Source organism: Rattus norvegicus, chromosome 14, assembly GCF_036323735.1.
Source record: "Rattus norvegicus strain BN/NHsdMcwi chromosome 14, GRCr8, whole genome shotgun sequence".
In the NCBI taxonomy this organism is placed as follows: Eukaryota; Metazoa; Chordata; class Mammalia; order Rodentia; family Muridae; genus Rattus; species Rattus norvegicus.
In genome coordinates, this window is record NC_086032.1 from 81,595,054 (window position 1) to 81,617,951 (window position 22,898).

The following is a 22,898-nucleotide window of genomic DNA, read 5'->3' on the forward strand; positions in this document are numbered from 1 at the left end:
TGTGGCCGTAGCCAGCCTTAAACTCAAACAGATGATCTCTTCTCCCCAGATGCTGGGATTTAAGGTGTGTGCTGCAGTGTTCAGCCCTGATTACTGTTCATCAATCTGTGTTTCCACTCATTCTTTTTAACCCTAAATAAATTTTTATTTCTGTTTCCTACAGGTTTTAGAGTTGCTTTCTGGCCCACTCTCCTGGGCCCCCGAAGTCGTCTGTCAAGTCACTTCTATGTTCAGATAATGCTCCAAGGTGGCCACAGCCCTCTGGCCTTTTCTCATATCCGACTCAACCTCCAAGTCTGACTACTATTCTCTTCTGCTACCTGAGTTCTCTACCCGTTTAGGAAGATTTTTAAATGACTATTCATGTCTTCACAGGGTCCTCCTCAGAGCTAGGTCAGTTTGACAGTTCCAGGAAGTTCTAGGCTGAAACACCATCTCTGCAAACCCTAGCTTCCTCATAGGTCGGGCTCAGGACACTTTCAGTTCTCTTTCTAGCAGCATGAGGCCAGGACATCCTGCCCCCAGTTTGCCTGTCTCAAATCTCCTAGTCAGGGCCCACTCCCAGAGGACAAACCTTCCTCTTGAGGACACTCAGCTTCTCCACCACTCCATCCAGTAGGCTGACCACAGAGTCCACAGCTGGGCAGCTACTCAAGGTCTTCTCAAGCTCAGCTACCACCATGGTGACGTGGCTGGTCTCCCGATCAATGTTTTTCTGAGCAGCTCGGAAGCGTTTATTCAGTGTCTCATAGGGCACCTAGACAAGAAAAGGCAGAAAGAACCTCAGCCTTGACCTTCAATATATGGATACAGTCCATGTACACGGGCCTCCTTCACATCTGGCACAGGCGGCCTAAGACTCTCGGCTCTCAAAAAACATCTCACAACACCCTGGACCAGGACCCACAAAGTATGATGACTAGAGGTAGTCCAGAGCCTGGAGGGGAGGCTGACTCGAAGACAGTGCTGTGCCACAGTCTTGACAGACAGACAGACAGACACACACACACACACACCTTTAAGGACAAAATAACTCCAAAGTTTATCTAAAAAAACAGTTTAAAAAGTGACCAAAAAGCAGGTAAGGGAGGGGGGCTTCTTCTCATTTGACCAGTGGGGAACTGGAGGTGAACCACACTGGGCAGGACAGTCAGGATTAGTCCAGAAAACTTCACACCATTCAGGGTAATGTGAAGTCATCATGTTTCATATAGACTTGCAAATGAACATTAACATTTCCCCTTCATGAAAATGTTTTTATCCCAATTGCAGGAGACAAAACCAGGCCATTTCCTACTAGGTAAAGAACAGTCAAGTCACGGGGATTTTCCCAGAGAATCACTGCCATTTCCCGGCCCCTGGCTATGAGCACAACACAAGCAAGCTATGCCTGAACAGCGCGCCCCACCTTTGTGGCAGGCTAAGCTAGAGCCACAGCTCATACCTACTATCAAGTCCTGCTAGTATTAACTGTGCTGTACACCCAATCTGCTCTCAGAAAGTTCCGGTCACTGACCGTTTCAAAGCAGCAACAATAAAATCACACCAAAACCCACAAAATAAATCCACACAGTGTCTTGCTGGTGAGGATGGGATGCTGCTGCTAACTGTGAAGCAGCAGAGGATTACCAAGGACAGACAACTGCAACTGTAGCAGGCCCACTCCTGGGTATGCATCTAGGAAAAGAATCTCTACAGATGTCTGCTTACATATTCACTGCAACATCCCCAACAGCAGCCATTGGAATGTCACCAACAAATGAATCAAGAAAATGCAGCACATACATACAGCCCAGCTTTACAGTGGAAAACCCTGCCAAACACCAGAATATGGATGAAACCTAAGGACTTCATGTTAAAGAAGAGCGCTGACCACAAAATGACAAACTGTTCCAGTCTACTCACCCAGACCCTTAAATAGCATGCATGGTGAAGCTCTAATGGCAGAACTTCAGTTCGACAAGATGGAATGTTCCAGAGACCACGACAGTACGTACACACAAGTAACAGCACATTTGTACACATAGCAATTCTAAGATGTGCTTTCACTATAGATAACTAGATAGGTAGATAGACAGATGACAGGCACAGACAGACAGACATGTGGCTCAGTTGGTACTGACAGTGTTTGTCCAGCACATATGAAGCCCTGTCTTTGATCCCCATTCATTACAAAACAGATTGTGCATAGTGGAGATGTATACCTGCAAGTTCAGCACTCAGGAAGGTGGAGGCAGGGGGATCAAAAGTTCAAGATCATATCCTCATTGACAATATAATGAGTCTGAGGCAAAAAAACAAACAAACAAAAAAAAAAAAAAAACAAAAACAAAAAAAAAAAAAACCAACTAGCACTGATAGACTACAAGCTGATAGAATGGGACCTAATATCAAGACTTACTATTACACCTGAGCATGGTGGCATATGTCTGTGACGCCAGCACTCAAGAATGCAAGGCAGGAGGATACTGTGCTTGAGCTTGGGCTACATAAAGATACTCCATCTCAGCACCATCACCACACCACACCAAGCCACACCACCAACACCACACCACACCAAGCCACAAACCATTACCACACCATCACCAAACCACACCAAAAATAAATAACCATTGACCTTTGTGACCCCCCCCTTAGCAAGGTGCTGGTCTGAGATTAGATATGGATCAAACGAAGGTGGAGAACCCACAAAGAGTTCCACACCCACCTATATATATGTCCAACCACACGGCCAAGGGAAACGGTAGTTTTCCCAACAATATCAGGACTAGGAACTCCCTGAAAGCAGTGAAAACCAAGCTATGTCTTATACGTCTGCCAAGACTACCCTGAAACAGATCTAAACATAAGTGCCGAAACTTCCTGTAAATCTTCTGAGGAAGAAACAAGATACCGTCATGACCTTAAAGAGGGCACAAGCTTTGTACCAATGGCACTAATCACACAAACTATGAAGGAAACTCATTATTAACACTCTTTAGCCAACCCAAACGTCTGCCCTGCAAACCACCACCTAAGGAAAGAAAACAGAATCAGGTACTGAAAGGAAGCCATTAGAAATATGTGACTGTCATCCCAGTTACTCCCAGCACTCAGGCCGGAATAGCATAAACTTGAGGCTGTCCTGGGCTATACTGCAAGGCTGTCTGCAGGGCAGGGAAGTGAATTCCACACCCCCTGCTTCCCCCTTCCATACAGGCTTTCTCTGTGTAGCCTTGGCTCTCTTAGATCTTGCAGTGTAGACCAGGATGGCCTTGAACTCACAGGCATCTGTCTCTGCCTCCCAAGTGCTGGTATTAAAGGTGTGCACCAACACTCCCTGGTAGGGAAATGAAATTCCTTCTTAATGTATTTTAATTCAATGCAATCCAGATACTTTAATTTAGATACAATAAAATTGGGTTTTCCCCATCTTTGTACTATGTCTTTAAAAGCAGAGTCCTCTTAATTCAGAGCATATAACATTCCCAGTGTTCATAACTTCCCCGACTGAGGGTAGTACATGTATGTGCTGGGTAACTCCTCACCGTCTGGGACTCACATCACTGATGTGCAAGGGCCACACGTGTAGCAAATGTGATGCGAGCCACAGACCAGCCTGGTTTCTTGACCCCACTGTCACTCCACAGACCTATTCTGCAAACAACTTATCATACAGAGCTATGTACTCCAGCCAAACAACGTATCTGGCCATGCTGTCCCCTGTTCAGTTGTCAGTAAAGCTGCCCTTACTACAAAAAAAGAAAAAGAGAAACAAATAAAGAAATACGTTATTTTTATTTATATAATTCACAAACTTTAACTTCCCCCATTAAAAGGTAATGGCAAGGTTGTGGAATCATTACTACTATCTACTTGGAGAGTGTTTTCATAACCATGTCACTGTAGTCACTTTGAATGTAGTCACTTGGTATGGGTGAATACTACTGCTCCCAAAGCCACAGATTATTAAATGAAAATTCCTGTGCCAGATGTGGGATACCTCCCGAGTTGTTGACCAGGGAAGTCCCAGAGGTCCCTAAAACAATACAGGCTCTATTCCCATTGCTCATGGCTATCTCTGGTGGCAGAACATAGAAAATCAAGATAGAAATGAGCTGGAAGCTTCCTTCTTACTGGCTAGCTATCATATCACACAGCTTGCTTGCTAAGAGAAGAAAAACAGTCATGGATAGACTTACTCAGTTGTGGAACCCGTGTGCTACACTACCTCCCTGCCAGGAAAGATCTGACCACTGTTGCAGTAGTGGTGTGAACGTTAGCTACGATAGCTCACTACTTTCTGATTGGATTTTTAGCCCCACTGCACGGAAGGAATTGACATTTAGCACTCTAAATCTGGTCAAACGCTTATAGCTTGTTTCCTAGTAGGAAACTTTCTATAGCTGTCTTGCTAAATGGCCATGCTGTCAAGCTGCCTTCTAAGTATTCATAACTATAGTCTAGCACTGTTCTCAGTCCTGGTCAGACAAGCTTCTCTTTGAAGCTAGCAACAGTTAATGCAAAGACTCATAACTGACCAAAGTGCTCAGAGTATATGACTGTTGTGTACTGGGCCAAATGGGACATCTGTGTCACCCCCTCCACAGCTCAAGGAACACTGAAGAAGGAGTAGAGAGAATGTAAGAGTCACAAGATGGGGAAGAGTGCTGTGGTTACCTGCACAAGATGGGGCCCATTAATATTCCATCACAGACTGGGAAGAGGCCCATGAAGCCCTACCACTCCATGAGGAGCCACTGGCAATTAGAGGTTGCTGCAGGAGCGGGTGTCACTTTCTTTAGTGGTATAGCCACCACTGCCTATGCTCCAGTAAATAATTCCCACCCATGCTCATGCAAGCAACTCTAAATTAAACTCACTGGTTCACAAAAATATAAAACAAAGTAGGGGGACTTGTTGCAAAGAAGATACATTTGATAGGATAAGAGGGTAGTGGGTGAAAATGAACAAATATATATGTGTCTGAATACATCGAAGAATACGGTTACGATCACTTGCCACACCAATGTGTGGTGACTTCTAACTGTCCCTATCCAGCTGTAGAGGATCCCACACTCTTCTAGACTCCAGACACTGGGCACAGATGTGGTATACTTACATAAATACAGGCAAGATACTCACACACATATACATAACATGTTAAAATGTTTAAAATTTTCAAATTGGCCTAGCAGTGGTGGTACACACCACTAATCCTGGTACTCAGGAGGAAGAGGCAGGCAGATCTCTGCTGAGTTCAAGGCCAGCCTTCTCTATAAAGCTAACCTCCAGGACAGCCAAGGCCACACAAAGAAACCCTGTGTCCAAAACAAACAATCAAATAAACAAAAAACCCTAAACAAACAAACAAAAAACCTCAAACTATAGAACAAGGGGTTAAAAATAAAACTCAAAAGAAACATGTTTAAAGTAAAAAATGCAATCAAACTTTAAAAATTTCATCATCCTTGGACATAAAACACATTTTAGGACCAGCCTGAACTGCAGAAAAATCTGTCTCAAAAATACAAAACCCTAAGAGCATCACTGGGGCTCGGTCCCAAGTCCAACCCAACCATCTCTCAAAGGCCACAGCTCAAGGCCTGGGCCTTCAGCATGTACTGTCTGGGGATGGAGACGGACACTCACTCTGAACCCAGGCTTCTGAGTTCACACTCCCACTGAGCAGCCTTTCACCCAAGCTTCTGTGCTCAGGGGCTGAGAATCCAGACTAATCCAAGGTCAGAGTTATCTTTTATATTGTTATAGCTTTCTAGAAGCTTTTTTAATTTCAGATCTTTCATCTCGTTCTTTCACTTTTAGTTTTTGTGTTCGATGTGATGTAGGGACCCAACTGCACTTTGTAAAAGCCCAGATGTCTCAGCACAAGTAAAAACACTACTTTTGATCTGTCATCTTCAAACACCTGTCACAGGCTAATTACTATTAATGTATGGTTAAAAGTTGGCTGTGTAGTGCAGTAACAGCACAGTGCCTGGCTTGTACTATAAGGTGTAGGATTCAAACCTCAGACCTCAGCAATGCAGAATAAACAAATGCCCACCCTCAATTTGGGTAGATTTGTCAATTCTTTTGCTAATATCACCTGGTCACACCTCCATAAGGAGTTTTGAAATCCAAAACTCCAAGTTCTACAACCACTGTTTATGAGGTTATCTTGGCGAGTTTGGGTTCCTGACTCATTGTGGATTTACAAGCAGCTTGCCAATCTCAGGGGTGGGGGTGCGGGAACTGAGATTCTGACGCAGCTCACACTATCCCTGGGCATTAGTTAGGAAGTAATGCTAACCTAACAATACTGTATTCCTACATGTTGTATTATTTTTGTGCTACAGTAAATCAAAATTACTCAATTTCTTTTAGGGTGGTCACTTCTAGTGTACAGAAATAAAACTTACTTTTATATACTGCTTTTATACTCTGCAATACTGATGAACTATTATTAAGTCTAATTGTGTGTTGATGTGCATTAGGTGCCCACGAGCATGCCATCTATAAACAATTTTACTTCTTTCTTTCTGATCTGGAAGCCTTGGCCTCCCTGTCTGTCTGCACCAGCTACAACCTGCAGGCCAAGGGTAAGTACGCGTGGTGAGGAGTGGTATCTGTGTTGTTGCTGACCTTAGGGGAAGCTTTCATTTCTGACCACTAGGTGTTATGCTGGTATGCTTTTTAAGCAGTCCTTTATAAGGTTGAGGAAGTTGGTATTTTTATCTTTAATAGGTATTACTTTGTCAAGTGCTTTTTCTATATTTATTTAGTTGGTCATGTGGTCTTTGTCCTTTATTCCAATAATATGTGAATTATACTGACTTCCACAAGTTGAACAAAATTTGCATTCCTGGGGTAATTTTCACTTGGTGTTTTGAGGCGTGTCAGTTCAGACTAACTTCAGACTTCACAGTCTGATTTTTGGATCTCCACTTCCCAAGTGCTCGGATTACCGCCTTGCTTAGATGTAGACACTGCTGAGGGCTTCAGCATGTAGTCATTTATAAAAACACGGGTCTACAGTTTCCATGTGTTACTGTCTGATTTTGCTATGGATAATACTAAGCTCACAAAAATGAGGTAAAAAGTGACCCCTCGGGGCTGGAGAGATGGCTCAGTGGTTAAGAGCACTCTGACTGCTCTTCCAGAGGTCCTGAATTCAATTCCCAGCAACCACATGGTGGCTCACAACCATCTGTAATGGGATCTGATGCTCTCTTCTGGTGTGTCTGAAAATAGCTACAGTGTACTCTTATGCATAAAATAAATAAATCTTTAAAAAAAAAAGTGGCCCCTCTTCCTCATTTCTTAGGAAAGTCTGTGTAGAGTTGATGACCCCCTTTAAAATTATCTAGTAGGATTCACCAGTAAGGCTATCCAATATTGGACTCTTCCAGGCAATTGGAAAGTTTTAAACAACTGTCTTTGAGTGTTACAGGGTCATTACAGTTATTGCTTTTAATGTATAAAAAATATTTCAACTCAATACATTTTCCTCTCTGACATCTGTTTGTACCCCCATCAGCTCTCTACAGAAAGGCCCTACTCTTTCTTATCCATTTGAATCAATTCTTAGTTTGTATTTGGAGGACTCTTTAGAAGACTATATGAGTTTCAATTTAGTCTTATTTTATCTGCTTGAGCTAAATATCTAAAATATTTTACACTTAATAGATATACTTGGTATCTCTCAACATGTCTGGGTAGCAGCAGGAGTCAGTGACAATTTTTTTACTTTTTTTTTTTTTAATAAAAGATCTATTTATTCTAAGCATTTGGGAGACAGGAGGATGAGCTGGAGGCTAGCCTGGTCTACAGAACAAATTCAAGGACAGTCAGGGCTACAGGGCTACAGAGTCTCAAAAAAAAAAAAAAATGAACCAAAGATTTGTTTATGTGTATTAGTGTTTTGCCTGCACGCACCACGGGCATGTCCACTGATGGCTGTGAGCCACCATGTGGGTGTCGGAAACTGAACTTAGGTGTTCTGTAGTGACAGCTGCTCTTAACCTCTGAGCCGTTGCCCCAGCCCCCAGCCCCATGTGATAACTCTTAATTAAAGCCAGGCTCTCTCTGGTTAGCTGCTGGACTCACCAGACATCCTCAGTGTAGCCCAGTCAAGCGCACATGATCTGCTGAGCCCTGAAAGCAGCAGCTTGCTCTTCCACCTGCCAAGCAGCACGTTCACAGTGTCAGCTACTTCAGGGCCTCTTTCCCTCAAGCTGTCTCCATACTTGCCTTGAGTTTTCTGACATTATCTGCTGAACACTCCCCACCCCCACTGCCATGGCCAAAAAAGGGTGCTTTAGCTTGTCATTGTGTTTCTAGCCATTTCCACTAGTACAGGAAGGAAAGGGCTTGCTTGGTTAGTTTTGCTTTTGGATGACATGAGGTGTTTACTGTTCACAATTAAGAAGCCACAAGGGGACTGGAGTGATAGTTCAAAGGGTAAAAGCACTTACCTCTTCTTCCAGAGGACCTGAGTTTAGTTCCTGTCACTCATTTGGTGGCTCACAGCCTCTCTAATTCCAGTTCCAACGGATCCAATGCCCTCTTCTGACCTCCACAGGGATATACATGTATGCAGGCAAACATTCATTCGCATAAAATTAATAATCTTAAAAAAAGCCTCAGAATAAGCATTCTAAGCATTTGCTAAGACGTCAACCTTACCTTCTGAGGAGGAGGCTATGCCCTAGAGAGGCATACAATCCCATCTCTACCAATCACAGAAGCTCTGTGCTACACAAAGCTTCTCCCCCAGGTATGGTCACACAACCCACACAGATAGCAACCATCTAACCCCTACTTCAAGTGTACTTCTTTAAAAAACTGCATTTCTTGTCTAATTCTAGAAAGCCATAATACAGTGTGGCTGATGAAGATCAAGATGAAAGGAGAGCCATCGACATCACGGCTCCTTTTTCCTAGGCCCTGCTTCATGTCCATCTTTAACTCACTGGTCTCACAGACCTGTTCTATGCCAGCAGTCCATTTGAGAAAACCCAAGCAGAGTAACACAGACAGCGCACAATGCAGCGTAGTACACTCTGCTAAAGGTGGCATGGCATGACACCAAAAGGCACCACAGCCAGTCTCGTGTGGTCATCCTTGACTCAACGCAGTGATCCAACCTAAGCCAAGTCTTAATGCACCAGTGACAACTCACATGAGTGAGGCTCACACTCGGTACGCAGGTAACACAGCCCACCTGCAGTCCCAAGTGCCTGGTCAATACGGTTCTGCTCTTCTTGGTGTTTCTCTTGTTCTAAGTAAAAAGCTCTGTCCAATGCACAACATGTACAGGCATCACTACCACCTCCACACGGTAGCAAGACACACACTACTACTGCCCGTCTTCCACCAGCTGTGCCCTCTCTCAGGCTCTTTCAGTGTCATCACTGCCAGCTCAAGGTTCATGCTGGCCACTTCTTCCAACTGGCATGTTGTTGTGGACAGACATCTCCTCAGGATATGACACAACTGGCCACTGACGGTACAGAGGGCAGTGGCTGAGCTCAGTGCCTACTGCATGACCAGCTAACCACTAAACTTTATTTTAAAAGTTTTGTTGTATTGTTGTTGTTGTTTTAAATGTGTATGGGTGTTCTGCTTGCCAGGAGTGTGTGCTTGCCCTTGGAGGTCACAAGAAGACATCAGACTGCCTAGAACTGGAGGTACAGATGGTTTTTAGCTGCCATGTGGGTACCTCTACAAAAGCAAGTGCCCTGTTAAACTATCTCTCCAGCTCCCCACTAAACGTTCCTAACAGTTGTATCTAACTTCTACTTCATTTTGCCCATTTTGTTTTTCCAACACCTTTACTGAGATATTATTCATCCTTCAAGTTCATTCATCTAGCAACTATGATTCTTTAGCTTTTCTTGTTTACAAAAAACTGCATTTACTATCACAATCTCTTTTCAAAACATGCTTTTAAGCTCACAATTATATTGTTATAACTCTATTTCTCCTCGTCTGGCCACCACTGATGTACTTTCTTTTCTTTTTTTTTTTTTTTTTTTTTTGTTCTTTTTTTCGGAGCTGGGGACCGAACCCAGGGCCTTGCGCTTCCTAGGTAAGCGCTCTACCACTGAGCTAAATCCCCAGCCCCTGTACTTTCTTTTTAAGTATTGGTTGTTTTCTCATTTGCAGCCAAGGTCTGTAAAGCCGGACATCCTAGCAGAATGACTTTGAGAATCAGACCATTGTAGGCCCTGGCCCTGGAAAATGAGACTATAGCACATTGGCCAGAACCTGCTACAGGGTCCTGCCCAGCTAGGATGAGTCAGAGATCTATCTTCTATCTGGAGAGGGATGAGGACTGGGAATATTAACAAACATTTGCATGTTTGGAGTTCTTCCGATATGAAATCAGGACTCCGCAAAGGGTCCACTGAAGGTCCTTCCCAGCTGCCCACCTCACTAGCTTTGTCTCGCTCTTCTCCAGATGCTGTTTGAGCCACTCATATTGCACATCCTTAGACATCCTTCACTCATCCATACACTCATCCTTCAGCAGATGACCCCTGCTCTGCCTGGACTACTCTTTTAAAATTCCTATAGGACTTCTTACATGCATACATGAAATAAGATCATAGCCACCTCCCACTGCACGCTGACCTTAGCCCCCAATACAATACAATACAATACAATACAATACACTCATCTCAATTTTCCTCCTTCTTTCATCCCTCATAACCAAGTAAATCCAGTAAGTGCTGCCAATACATGCATGGGCGCTGGGCCATCCAATGGAGAGTGGGAAACCCACCAATGGCCACAACTACAAAGAATGCTTCTACTTTCCCAGGAGCTACTGATCTCCAGTGGCTCCTGAGTAAGGAGTTGGGACCTCAAGAGTTCTACCCTATCCATGCTGGAAGTCCGAGTCTTCGATCTTCTGCAGGTCCTGTGCAGGTAACCATACTGTGGTGTGCTGATGAGTGCTTCTTGATGTTTTCTGAGCCTTGTGCCACTACACTGGTAGAATGGCCAGAATAATACTTAGAATTACCTTTACCCTTCAGCAGAGCTTCCATGAGCAACACAGTGCAGTGGATAAAGTACTGGTTGTAGGAGGAGAAGGCAGAAAGAAGCAGAATTGCCATTTCAGTGGGTGACACAAATGAGAATCCAGGAGATAGAACAGAGGGCTGAGGGACATCTGCAGGAAGAGAGGTTGTTGTGGCAGTAGAGGAAAGGCATCATGAAGAGCAGGGCTGACTCCTCTTAAAACTCTTGACCTTTACTTATGGAACCACCAGGCAAACCATATGGCCTATGAACTGTTAGCTATCTGCAAAAGGATATGACGAGCAGAGGTAGAAGGAGCAACCACCTGGGAGGCCACATCCACTTGACAGAGATGAAACCAATCCATCCACACATGGCAGCAGCAAGTGACAGGGTAGGAGGTTCCCACTCAGGTGCTCATAAAATATATCGAAGAACAGGTGTAGGAACAGGGTTAAGGTCAAGCTTCCTCCAAATTTCTGGACCCAGGGGCTGTCCTTTATTGTAGGAGGAAGGTGGGAGTTGGTTTTGGAGAAGGCAATTAGATCAAAGCTTAAACCAAGATAGCAGAACCCGAAAAACCCTAGCACTCAGGCATCCAAGGCAGTAAGATTGAAGAGTTAGGGCTAGCCTAGGTTACCAGAGACCACACCTATAAAGAAGAATGATTCTATTTTCCCTAGCAGCAGCTGTGAACTGTTGGCAGTTGAGTAAGGGGATGGCAATCTCAAGAGTTTCTCTCCTACCCATACTGTAAGACCCTCTTTCAAAAGTAACACAGAGATTTAGAAGTTCCACTTTAGGGGCTGGAGAGATGGTTCAGTGGTTAACAGCGCTGGCTGCTCTTCCAGAAGACCCAGGTTCCATTCTCAGCGCCCACAAGGCAGCTCACAACTGTCTCCAGTTCCTGGTCATCCAATACCCGACACAGACATACATGTAGGCAAAACACTAATGCACATAATAATAAAAATTTAAAAATCATTTAAAAAATGTTTCATTTTAACCATGCTAAACTAAGCACCTTACAGAGTTCAAGGTAATGCTTTTCAGGTTCCCAGAACAGGGTTCTAGGGCACATCAGCCATGTAGATAGATAATCCCTTTTAAGTCCACAGACTCATGTGATCACCAGGAATCCAACTACCAGGGTCAAGCTTGGGTGCTGTTCCAGTATTCTGCAGATAGTTTAATAATGAAGAATGAGAGTTGGCTGTGAGCCTGGGAAAGCTGGGCAATTAACTACTGTGGAAGTCAAACAAGAATGTGCCTCAAGACTACAGAGAAGTCACTAGCTTCGAAAGGTCAAGATGGACACCAGGATATGTTAGCAGGTTCCTGTGAATGGACATATGGTCAAAGGGTCTGAGCCCTATAAGGTTGCCCAGTGGCCCTAGCAACAGCATGGCCAGGGACAATATGAGCAAAAACAGAGGAAAAGCTACTTTAAAGACAGTTGTCAGAGAGAGAGAGAGAGAGAGAGAACGTGACACTTTGCTCGCTGGATAACTAGACAGGAGCCAGTATTAGTACATCATTTAATTGTCAGGGATGAAGATGAGCAGGGTAGGGGACAGATGAGCAGGGTAGGGGACAGATGACTTATTTCTAGTCACTGGAACAAGGCAATGAGTATAGGCAAACAGGTCACAAAGGAGAACCAACCATGAGCACAGCCCATGGGGTGGCCCAGGCACAGGAGTTGAAGGTGAAAAGAGAACTACAAGAAAGCAAGGAACCCTCCAAAGGAGCCACCAGGGCCCTCAGAAGTGGGGGCAACTGCTGAGCCAATGCGGAGTCCAGAGATGGTTGACTCTAGGGTGGAATTTATCCGACCTGTATGGACGGGAGGGAGGCCGATGTTGCAATCAGGCAGGAGTGGGTTAGAAGACTGATTCTAGGAAACAAAGAAGGGACATGCCTGCCTAGAAAAGCATGCTGGAATTCAAGAAGTGAACAAAAGTGACTCTAAGTTTTAAGGAATTTTCCAACCAGACAATGGAGAAATTCATTTAGCCAATGGCTGTTTATCATGACTCTGTGCCAGGTACTTGGGATGTGCTAGGACACAGCAGTGACCGAAACATATTCTAAAGGAGACGCCTAACAGAAAGAAAGGAAAACATTCACAAGTGTAGATAATCCTGTTGAATTATATTATTGATAATTTGGTTTTTAATAAAGAAACCAAAACAGGGAAGGGATGGGAGGCTAGAGACATGGTTCAAGGGTTAAGAGCATGTGTTGCCCTAGAGGATCTGGAGTTTGGTTCCCGGCACCCACTCCAGGCAGCTCAAAGTGCAACTCTAGCTCCAGAGACGACACCTCTGGCCTCCTCAAGTCATCTGCACCCATAAGCACATACCTACATGCAGACACACATCTAATTACAAGTAAACCTTTAAAAATTAGTAAATAAATAAGGAGGATGCAGAGGTGCAAGCCCTTAATCCCAGCACTCAGGAGGCAGAGTTAGGCAGATCTCTGAGTTTTAGGCCAGCCTGGTCTACATGGTAACTTCCAGAACAGCCAGAGCTATATAGAGAGAGACTATCTCAAAACAAACAAATGGGAATTTAAAAACAAAAACAGGGTAAGAAATGACCACAAACCTTTATGTTATGTGGGCAACAATAAGCTACAAGTGGGCTACGTACTCCAGGTTCTGTAAGTCTAGATGTAGCCAGTCTGTGTTTATAAATGTTCTGCAGGAATTCTGGAAGGAAGGCCCCCTGCAGAGCTGGTCAGAAGGCACAGCAGTGTTCTCTACCTCCCACCTAGACATGAAGCCCTTCCACCTAGACATGAAGCCCGTCTCCCAGCAGCTGCTATTAACTAAGGATCTTAAAGATCAAGAGGACAGGAGACTTGGAGGTGTGACTCCATGTGTGCTTAGAGGGTAGGGAGACAACCTAGGGGCTGTAGCCTGCCATGGAACAAATCCAGAAGAGACTGTCTTCAACTAGGATGGTAAGTAGTGGGTCTGAGGCTTCAAGGCCAGAATCTATTGCTCATTTTGCAAGTGGCACTCCTGACCTACCTCTCAGATAACCAAAGAAACATACACTGGGTGGCTGGCCACTACATGAGAACTTAAGAAGCCTAGCTGGAGGCAGAAGCCTGAGATCAAGCACTAAGGCCACCTCTCAAGGTTAACTAGTGACACCAAAGAGCAAGCAAAAAGATTTGAGATTGGGGTTGGGGATTTAGCTCAGTGGTAAAGCGCTTGCCTAGCAAGCGCAAGGCCCTGGGTTTGGTCCCCAGCTCCGGAAAAAGAAAAAAAAAAAAAAAAGATTTGAGATTGTGGAGACATAGTAAAGGTACCTATAGACACCCAGAATGGAATGAAGAAAACCTGGAGAGGGGTGGCAGAGCAGTATGAAGGGGAAAGGAGGAGAAGGTGGAGAGAGCAGCAATAGCTGCTGTCTACATACTAACAGACCACCCCAATAAGGTGGGAGCTGGGCAAGTGCAATAGGAAAGCAGGAAGAAACACAAGTAGAAGCCTTATAGGGTTAATGTAGGGCATGTGGTACCCATAACTGTCATGATACACAAGGACAACTGGGCTGGTAAAGGTCTAAAAAGACAGAAGAGTAGGAAAGAGTATCTCAAAGGACAGCAGAAGAGGCTGGGTGTGGCGGGGCATGCCTTTAATCTCACTACTTGGGAGCCAGAAGTGGATCTCTGAGTTCAAAGGCAGCCTGGTCTACAAAGCAAGTTACAGGACAGCCAGAACTACAGAGACATTGCCTCAAAACCAACAAACAGGATAAGAGGGAAGGTAGCCTGGCTGGGTAGCACCAGAGGGTCACAATCAGACATGTAAAGCCAGGTCAGTATTCTCTCCCTGCAGTCACATTCTGTCAGACAGTTACTAGTTGTTACAACAGGAAATAATTCCTTTCAAATTTTCAAAGGAATGGTTCCTATGCCTAAAGAGTCTGTAGCAATACACACCACACACCACCACTGGCAGAACCTGAACTCAGTGACATTGAGTCCCATGAGACTAGTGGCAGTCATGGGATGTCCCCAGATGGATACACACACCAGCTATAGATGCTGGTCAGTCTCCTTTCTCCTAGGCCTAGGGCCGCACACTACTGACTAGGTCATCCCAGTCATTATCACCCTGTTGGCCTATGTGCCTTCTGAGGCACTGTCAGCTGAGACTTTACAGTCCACTTGGCTTCACAGCACCAGCTATTATCTCCAGGATCACTGGCTGACAGTCAGTCAAAGGAGCCCAGTCCCCTTCCACTACCCAACTTCACTTTGGCTTCACTGAGATCTTTTTAAAAAGTTATTTTTTATGTCTGTACATGTGTGGGAGGACATGAGTGCCACAGAGTGTATACAGAGAGGTCACATTACAACTTTTAGGAACTGGGTTTCTTCTTCTACCACGAGGCTTCCAGGGATCAAAATCAGGTCATATGTTTGTCAGCAGGTGCCTTTACCCGCTGAGCCATATCGCCCATCTTGGTTATCTTTAACACTCATTGGTTAAATGCTTTCCTTGGGCAGGGTATGAATTCCAAGAGGACAGAATACACAAGTACCTTTCATAACACCTGAGGGTCCTCATGAGGCCTGATAGGAAATTCATCAACAACTGCTATCACAGCGAAGGCCAAGGCTTGTCCCTAAGGCCCGGGCTTTACAGTAGTACTGCAGCCTCCTGGATATGCCCGCTCAAGTCCCTTGCCACCCTTGCCTCAGCAGAGCAGTGCCTCAAATATGGTCCGCCTACCACAGAGAACTATGTATTACAAAGTACTTTGTTTTCCTAACTCAAATCTGTTTAATTCAATAACTCTGAAAAAACAAAACCTGGCAGCTATCAAGGAATTCAAGACTACACTTTCTAAACTCAGTAGGCATCCACCTTTAGGACAGACAGAGGTATGCCAATAGGACACACATCACTCAAACATCTGACAAATCAAAGACAAGGTGACTGAGGGAAGAGGACATAAGCATCAGGGCACATGTCCTAAAGAACAGAAGGAGCTCAGGCTGGCCCACTGATGACAAATGGCAGGGTCTAAAAGGAAAAGAAAGGAGGCTGCTTCAGACAGATCACAGAGTGTTGAAAGGTGGCAGGGTTTGATAAATGAGCAAAATCACAATGTTCTAAGTACCTATGAGGGCAAAGAGTGGATCAAGTATCCTTAGTATCACACAGCCTGCCCACTGAGAACAGCTGGCTCAAGTTTGATTCCCTTATAGCCACCACCTAGTGGCTATAGTGTATATATGTAGTGTGTGCATGTCCCAAGTCACACTTCTATGGTCATTAGCATCTCTCACACTTGATGTCCTCCCAATCCAGCCAACATCAGGTTTGCAAAACTGCTCTATAAGTTTAATACAGGTCATGTACTGGGCACTCACACTTTCTCTGTGATAATTCAGGCTGTGAATTTCCAAAGCAGTATTTGGTTAATCAGTCTGTTATCAAATGCAAGGCAGGAAAGGGCAAGGAAGTATTTCTATAAGAAAAGCTTCAAGGACACCAAAGATTATGCTTGAGAATACTACACCCAGGTTTCTGTAAAGCACAGAAGAGCATCAGCAGCTCTGTGTGTGTGTGTGTGTGTGTGTGTGTGTGTGTGTGTGTGTGTACGTACACTCGAGTGTCCTTGTGTATGAGAGAACTGTGGAAGCTGGGAACCTGACTGGACTCCAAAGAGATCAAGGTACACTACCAGGGTGAGATCAGGAAGAAGCTGGGGTCCAGGGCCGGCTACCCCAATATCTTCAGGTCCTGACACTTGTCACCTGATTTAGGTGGCAAGCAGAGAAGGTGGCACAACACTAGGCTACAGCTATCTGAAAGGGGAAAAAAGTAGAATATTAATGGAATGATCTCTTCAGTGGACTAATTTAAAGAAGTAAAATCTCCCTTTATAACAACAACAAAAAGCTTAAAAAATAATTCAAATGGGATCTAAGTTTATGATGCTGGGTCAACAAATCCTAGTCTCCCCTTGCTACAAAGGGCTGTCTGTCACTTTCAATCTGGCACCAGACAGACTTCAATAGGAAAAAAAAGGTTGCAGTCAGAATACAAGAGGATGTCTCTTGAACTACATTCCCAGAGCTCTGAAAAACACAGAACAAGTCCCCTAGAGCAACATGCAGTCCAGAGGTCCTCATTCTGCTGACTTTGTATCCAAGGCAACCTAGCAATGTCTGGAGGAATTCTGGGGATACTCCTACACCTGGTGGGCAGAAGCTAGGGACACTACTGGGATAATGAAGCTGAAAGGTTCCAAGGTTTATCAAGAAGTCTGTGCCAGGCCGCCACTATGGAGGAAACACAGAACAGAAAAGAACCATGCCCAGGGTCAGGGGATGCCAGCAGTAACCCCTTACAGGAAAGTGACAAGGCTGCCAGGCACCTCAGCCTGCAAAACCAGACATCTTGGTGTGCTGCTTAAGTCCACCTGCCAGTTCCCAAGCCTGCACATCCAAAGAGGCCTCGCTTGGCAGGTGAAGAATCTGTCAGTAACAAACATATATAAATTACAAAAATTTCAAAGAATAAATCTTAAAAAATTTAAAAACCTGTCCAGCATACTCCAGCTCCCACTGCTTTTCAGGAGCCCTCCAGCCACCAATCTTCACTTCTGGGAGGGACCCCAACCACATGCCATACATACATCAGGACCCTCAGGCTGACCACAAACACACTCTTCTGGTATTGATTCTCCGTCAATAAACACTTCTGAATCAAAGTATAAAGTACCGATCATCAATTACTCTTGAAAAAGTACAGGAAATGGAGCTACGTGTGTAGCTCAGTTGGCAGAATGCTTGCCAATCATGCAGAATGCCCTGGATTTGATACCTATCACTGCGCAAAGTGGGTGTGGTAACAATGCCTGAAAACCCAGCATTCAGGAGTCAGGAGGATCAGAAATCCAAGGTCATCCTTAGCTGTCCAGTGAGCTATAGGCCAGCTAAGGCTACATGAGACCTCAAAAAACAAAGAACAAAACCAACCAAACAACAATAACCTGAAGGGAAAACAATACAAAGCAACGATGCTGTCAACAAAGCACAGAAGTAAGGCGAGGATCCGAAGCACCCGGCGTGGTCCTACTTTTTCAGGGAGGGAGTAGCATTTCCACTCACGAAAACTTTGCTTACTACCGTTCTTCGAAAAGAGGAAAAGAAGGAGAAAGAAAAGAAAGAGATGTGATTCTGTTTAAGTGACACCATCACCTCTCTGTACCTGCATGAGGATTCACACAATTGTTTTCACCAGAAGCTGTGCAATAGCTTTGGAATGCAAAGTGCATTCTTGGTCCCCAGAAGACTGGAGGAACCCTGACCATCCAGTTCACTGCCTAATGCATTCAGTCAGCCAGAGAGGGAGGGAGCTCTGAAACCCTTCCTGCCTGTGAGTCCCAAATTCACCAGCCAGAACAAATAACCCTGCTCTCCCACAGCAACTTTCCTGCAACAGGCCTGGAGGTCCTGGCTAGGCCTGAAAGTCAGTGGTTACAAGTCCAGTGATAGAAGTCCTCAACTATAGACCACTGGAAGCTTCAGTGTCTCCATCTGTCAGCTGTCAGAAAGTCAACTGTGCCAGGAAACTATGGGATTGCTAAGAGTCACCTGGTTCATGGCCTACAGAAGCCTGTCTCAAAAAAAAGGCCTGAGGGTGTAGTTCAGTAGCAGAGCTTTTAGCCTAGCACGCACAAGGCCTAGGTCTGTCACAACTACCTCCTATCCCCACCCACCAAAAACATACATTCTGAACATCTGGAAAAAAAAAAAAAAAAAAAAAAAGACTGGTGATGTTTGCTCCCTTCCTTGGCCAAATAAAACACAGGATACAAAACATTGATCAAATATGGCTGCCCACCTACTATGGAAGAAGAGCAGCCGGGCCTTGCTTCTGCCCTCCTGTGACGATAAACTACTTCAGAGCAGTCAGATGTCACAGGGATAATGACAAGAGATGCCTTCCCAGGGAATGCCGAGACTTCCATGTGCAATATGCACTCACTCACTCCACCCTCAGGGGAAAACAAGTGCTCCCTAGGGCTTACATCTGACAAGGGAACACCAGCAGTCAGGTGCCTCCCATACACAATCTGGGTCTCTCTAAGCACAGAAGGCAGTCTAGCCTAGAACCTGCAGTCTACAACCTTAGATAAACTACCCACCCACCACCAAGCGACCACTCAAGTCACCACAGAGATGGATGAGGTGTCAAGTGCTCCAGAAGAAAAGGTGCCCAGACCTCAGGAAAGGAATGTAGAACACGAAGGCAAAGCCGGCCTTCCTTGGAACGACAGAATTTTTTTCTCTGAAGGATTTCTTCCCAGGTGCTTCACCGCAGTCCATCCAGTCCCATTCAACCCTCTAGTAACTTGAAGAGCCACTACCAGTCTTCTATCAGGGATGAACGTTTGTCCTAAAGGAACGCACTGGCGCAGCGACCACCCAAGGTCACGCCCCGGAAACCAAGGGCAGGAGCTGCGCTGGAGTTATGGGGACGCCCTGCGAGGCAGGGTGCCACCGGGTCGCCAGTGTTCCCCACTGGCCCCCTAATTAGCACCAGAGGCATGCCCGCCACGCCCCAGGCCGAGCTTCCGGAAGGACGCCCGGGGAGGGGGGGGCGCCGCGACCCACCTCCACGACCAGGGCCCCTAGTTCTCCGTGCCCGCCGCCGCTTGGGCCGTGGCTTCGCTGCCCCCACTCGGACGGCCCGCAGCCTCTAGGCTTTGAGGGCTGGGCGGAAGGCAGGTCTCAGGCTCTGCCGCCCGGACCTCGGAAGCCCTCTGACCCTGCGGCCCCGTGCCATCTAGGTCACAGTACACCGAGAAGTCCCCGCTGGCCCATCGGGAGGCCCCGGCCCATGCACACCGCGCTGGAGAGCCGCAGCCCCACCGCCCCCGACCCCGCCCCCGGCCGTGCAGTCCCTCCAGAAGCGACTCCCGCGCCGACCCAGCCACTGCGCCCCCGCGACCCCTCCGAAGATACGGTGGCGACCCTAGCCGCACCTAGAACGCACCTTGAGGGTCGGGTACTCCTGCACCTTCAGGGTCATGGACAGCTGGGCCGCCGACTCCTGCACCGCCATCTTGGGCCGGCCGAGCGGAGGAGGCGGGTACGGGGCACGCCGGATAGTGACGTGCTACGCGCGGGAGTAGGCGGAGCGGCTGTGCGTCTGCACCAATCGTGACATCGGGCCGCCCGAGCGGAAGAAATCCAGGGCCAATCATCTTTCACGAGCTCAACCAATCGCCGACAGCTCTAGAGAGCGGCTTCCTCATTGAATTGTCCGCCGGCGTAGGCCGCAGATGCAGATTTAATAGAGCCGAGATCCTGACGCCATGTACATTCCGAGAGTTGGGGCTGGAACGGCTCACGTTGGAATCGCACCCCCAAAACACACACCTCTGAACTCGCCTCTCCTAGTGGTTACAGGCCCTGCCTTAGCGCTCGGTGGCCGTCATCTCTGGGTGGTCACTTAGGGGCGCGGTTATTGCCATCCGGGAACTACTTTCCTTCGTCTCCATTTTCGCAGATTAACAGCCCTGGAGTCCAGGAGCAGGCTTCCCAATAAAAGATAAAGAATGTTTATAATAGACTAGGACAGGAAGAGGCCATCAAGCATCTGGGCTTTTCTGCCAGTAATAGCATAAGGAACTCTTGGGAACTGCTTTTGCTAAAAAGCCATGACTCCTTGATTTGGGTCCAAAAGGCACCCGAAGGTGTTCAGTCCCTGACCTACACTTGTAGTCAAGTTGGATTCCTGGAGCAATGGTAATAATAAGTTAACATCTTTCTAATAAAAAACTAAGCAATGTTGGTCTTCCAGGACCCCCAAGTAAGAGCAATTATTTATGATGTAAGCCGCACCCTACAGCACAAGTTGCCAGGACCTGAGAATCAGCCTCAGACATGATGACATCTTTGAACCAACTGAAAAAACAGAACTGAAATAACTACCAGCCAGGCCACACTTTGACTGGGATTGCTTAGTTAACATAATCTCTTACCTCTATTCTAGTTTTTTCTCTATTTTGAACTCAAATTGGCAGTTGGTAGACAATAGATTTGGGGGTCACTGAAACCATTTATCTGAACTGAATGGCCACTTTTTTTTTCTTTTTTTTGATGAATTGAACCTACCTCATATTTGCATGATTTCTGCAGAAGACAGAAGAGAGCATTAGATTCCCCAGGAACCGGAGTTACAGATTGTTGTGAGACAAGCACATGGGTGCTGCATACTAAATGAACATGAGTCCTCTTCAAGACTAGCATGTGCTCTTAACCCATGAGCCATCTCTCCAGTCCCCCTCACCTGCTTTTAAAATTGTATTTAATTCCTTAGGAAATGACTTCCACATTGAGTTGTCTTTTGTATTTTACAGATTTGGTTCTTTTTTTTTTTTTTTTTCGGGGCTGGGGACCGAACCCAGGGCCTTGCGCGTCCTAGGCAAGCGCTCTACCACTGAGCTAAATCCCCAGCCTATTTTACAGATTTGGATCTTGGTTTTGTTTTCTTGAGACTCTATCTTGGAACTCTCTATGTAGACCAGGCTGGCCTCAAACTCAACAGAGATCCTCCTGTTTCCCAGAGCCTCCTTCCCAGATGGTACCATCTCCCCTGCATGTTCCATGCCTCCCCCCCCCAGTTAGTCTTTAATCTTAGAATTAGATGATGAAGAAATTAGTGACCCTGAGGCCTCCTGTCCATATTTGGACAGTGGTATTATGCACTCCCCTCTGTAGCCATCCTGGCTGACCTGACTCTCTCTCTCTCTCTTTAATATATATATATATATATATATATATATATATATATAATTTATATTATATAATATGTAATATTAATATAAATTATATAAATATATATTATATAATATAAAAAAGCTGTCTTCAGACACACCAGAAGAGGGCATCAGATCTCATTACAGATGGTTGTGAGCCACCATGTGGTTGCTGGGATTTGAACTCAGGACCTCTGGAAGAGCAGTCAGTGCTCTTAACCACTGAGCCATCTCTCCAGCCCCTGTCCAAGTCTCTTATATAGTCACATTTATGTTCAGGGCTGTAATATAAGATGTACCATTGGCCCCTTAGAAGCCAATTTTGTGGCTTCCTGAAGTAAAAACCAATCCATAGTTATTTTCTTCTCTGATGCTGTCAGGATGGTATGTCTAGGGTTGTAGGAATGAAGTCTATTCTGTTGATTTAAAGAATAAAAAGGGGGTTGGGGATTTGGCTCAGTGGTAGAGCGCTTGCCTAGCAAGCGCAAGGCCCTGGGTTCGGTACTCAGCTCCGAAAAAAAGAAAAGAGAAGAAAAAAAAAAGAATAAAAAGGCAGGAAAAGCAAGGCCTTAGCACTTAACCAAGTTTCGTTGAAAGCAGAAGCACATACACAAAAGCACGACAAACACCGAAAGACGCTCTCTTCTCAGTAGGGAGGGAACCAAAAGATGGCGCCAGAGCCTGCTCAGATGGTAGGGAGATTTTAATATTTGGGGATGGGGTGAGTCCACTCTATCCTTTGGTTGGTTTGGGCTCTGGCAGGGGATTGTATGATCCAAACACAGGGAAGCTGATTGGTTCCCATCACAGGAGACCTCTAGTGGGGGGATTGAAAGTCTCACCCAACAGTTCCCTCTGGAACAGTGAGATTCAGAAAGCCCACCAAGTCTGTGTCTTAAAGAAGAAGAACCAGGAAGTCGGCCATCTTAAATCTTAGCGTGAAATCATCTTAAATAAAAAGCACGCTGATCTAATTAGAGCCTCCTTCCCGTTTTTCTTCCGACCAGGGGTCTGTCTGATTCCTAGTTGCTCATCTCCATACCAAGCAATCATATTCTAGAGACATTGAGCTTAATCAGAAAT

The 22,898-nt window shown here is 45.6% G+C and overlaps 1 protein-coding gene and 1 long non-coding RNA gene across 5 annotated transcripts in view; both read right to left on the reverse strand.

Moving 5' to 3' along the window:
- Maea (macrophage erythroblast attacher, E3 ubiquitin ligase) overlaps positions 1-20,193 on the reverse strand; it is a 33,463-nt gene extending 13,270 nt beyond the window's left edge. The window contains exons 1-2 of one of the 4 annotated variants that reach the window (XM_063273013.1): positions 20,048-20,193; positions 575-757 (exon numbers count right to left, since the gene is read on the reverse strand). In XM_063273013.1, coding sequence (XP_063129083.1) covers positions 575-757; positions 20,048-20,116 — 252 coding nt within the window. In that variant the 5' untranslated portion in view covers positions 20,117-20,193. Of the gene's footprint in view, positions 1-574; positions 758-19,273; positions 19,431-19,665; positions 19,787-20,047 lie in introns of those variants that run through there. The other 3 variants (NM_001008319.2, XM_039091799.2, XM_039091798.2) reach the window with 3 other exon arrangements.
- Positions 6,711-19,267, reverse strand: LOC134481860 (uncharacterized). Its single transcript, XR_010057724.1, has 2 exons — positions 8,457-19,267; positions 6,711-8,162 (listed from the first exon to the last, which is right to left on the reverse strand). It is a non-coding gene; the product is annotated as an uncharacterized LOC134481860 (long non-coding RNA).
- Positions 20,194-22,898: the final 2,705 nt, after the last annotated feature.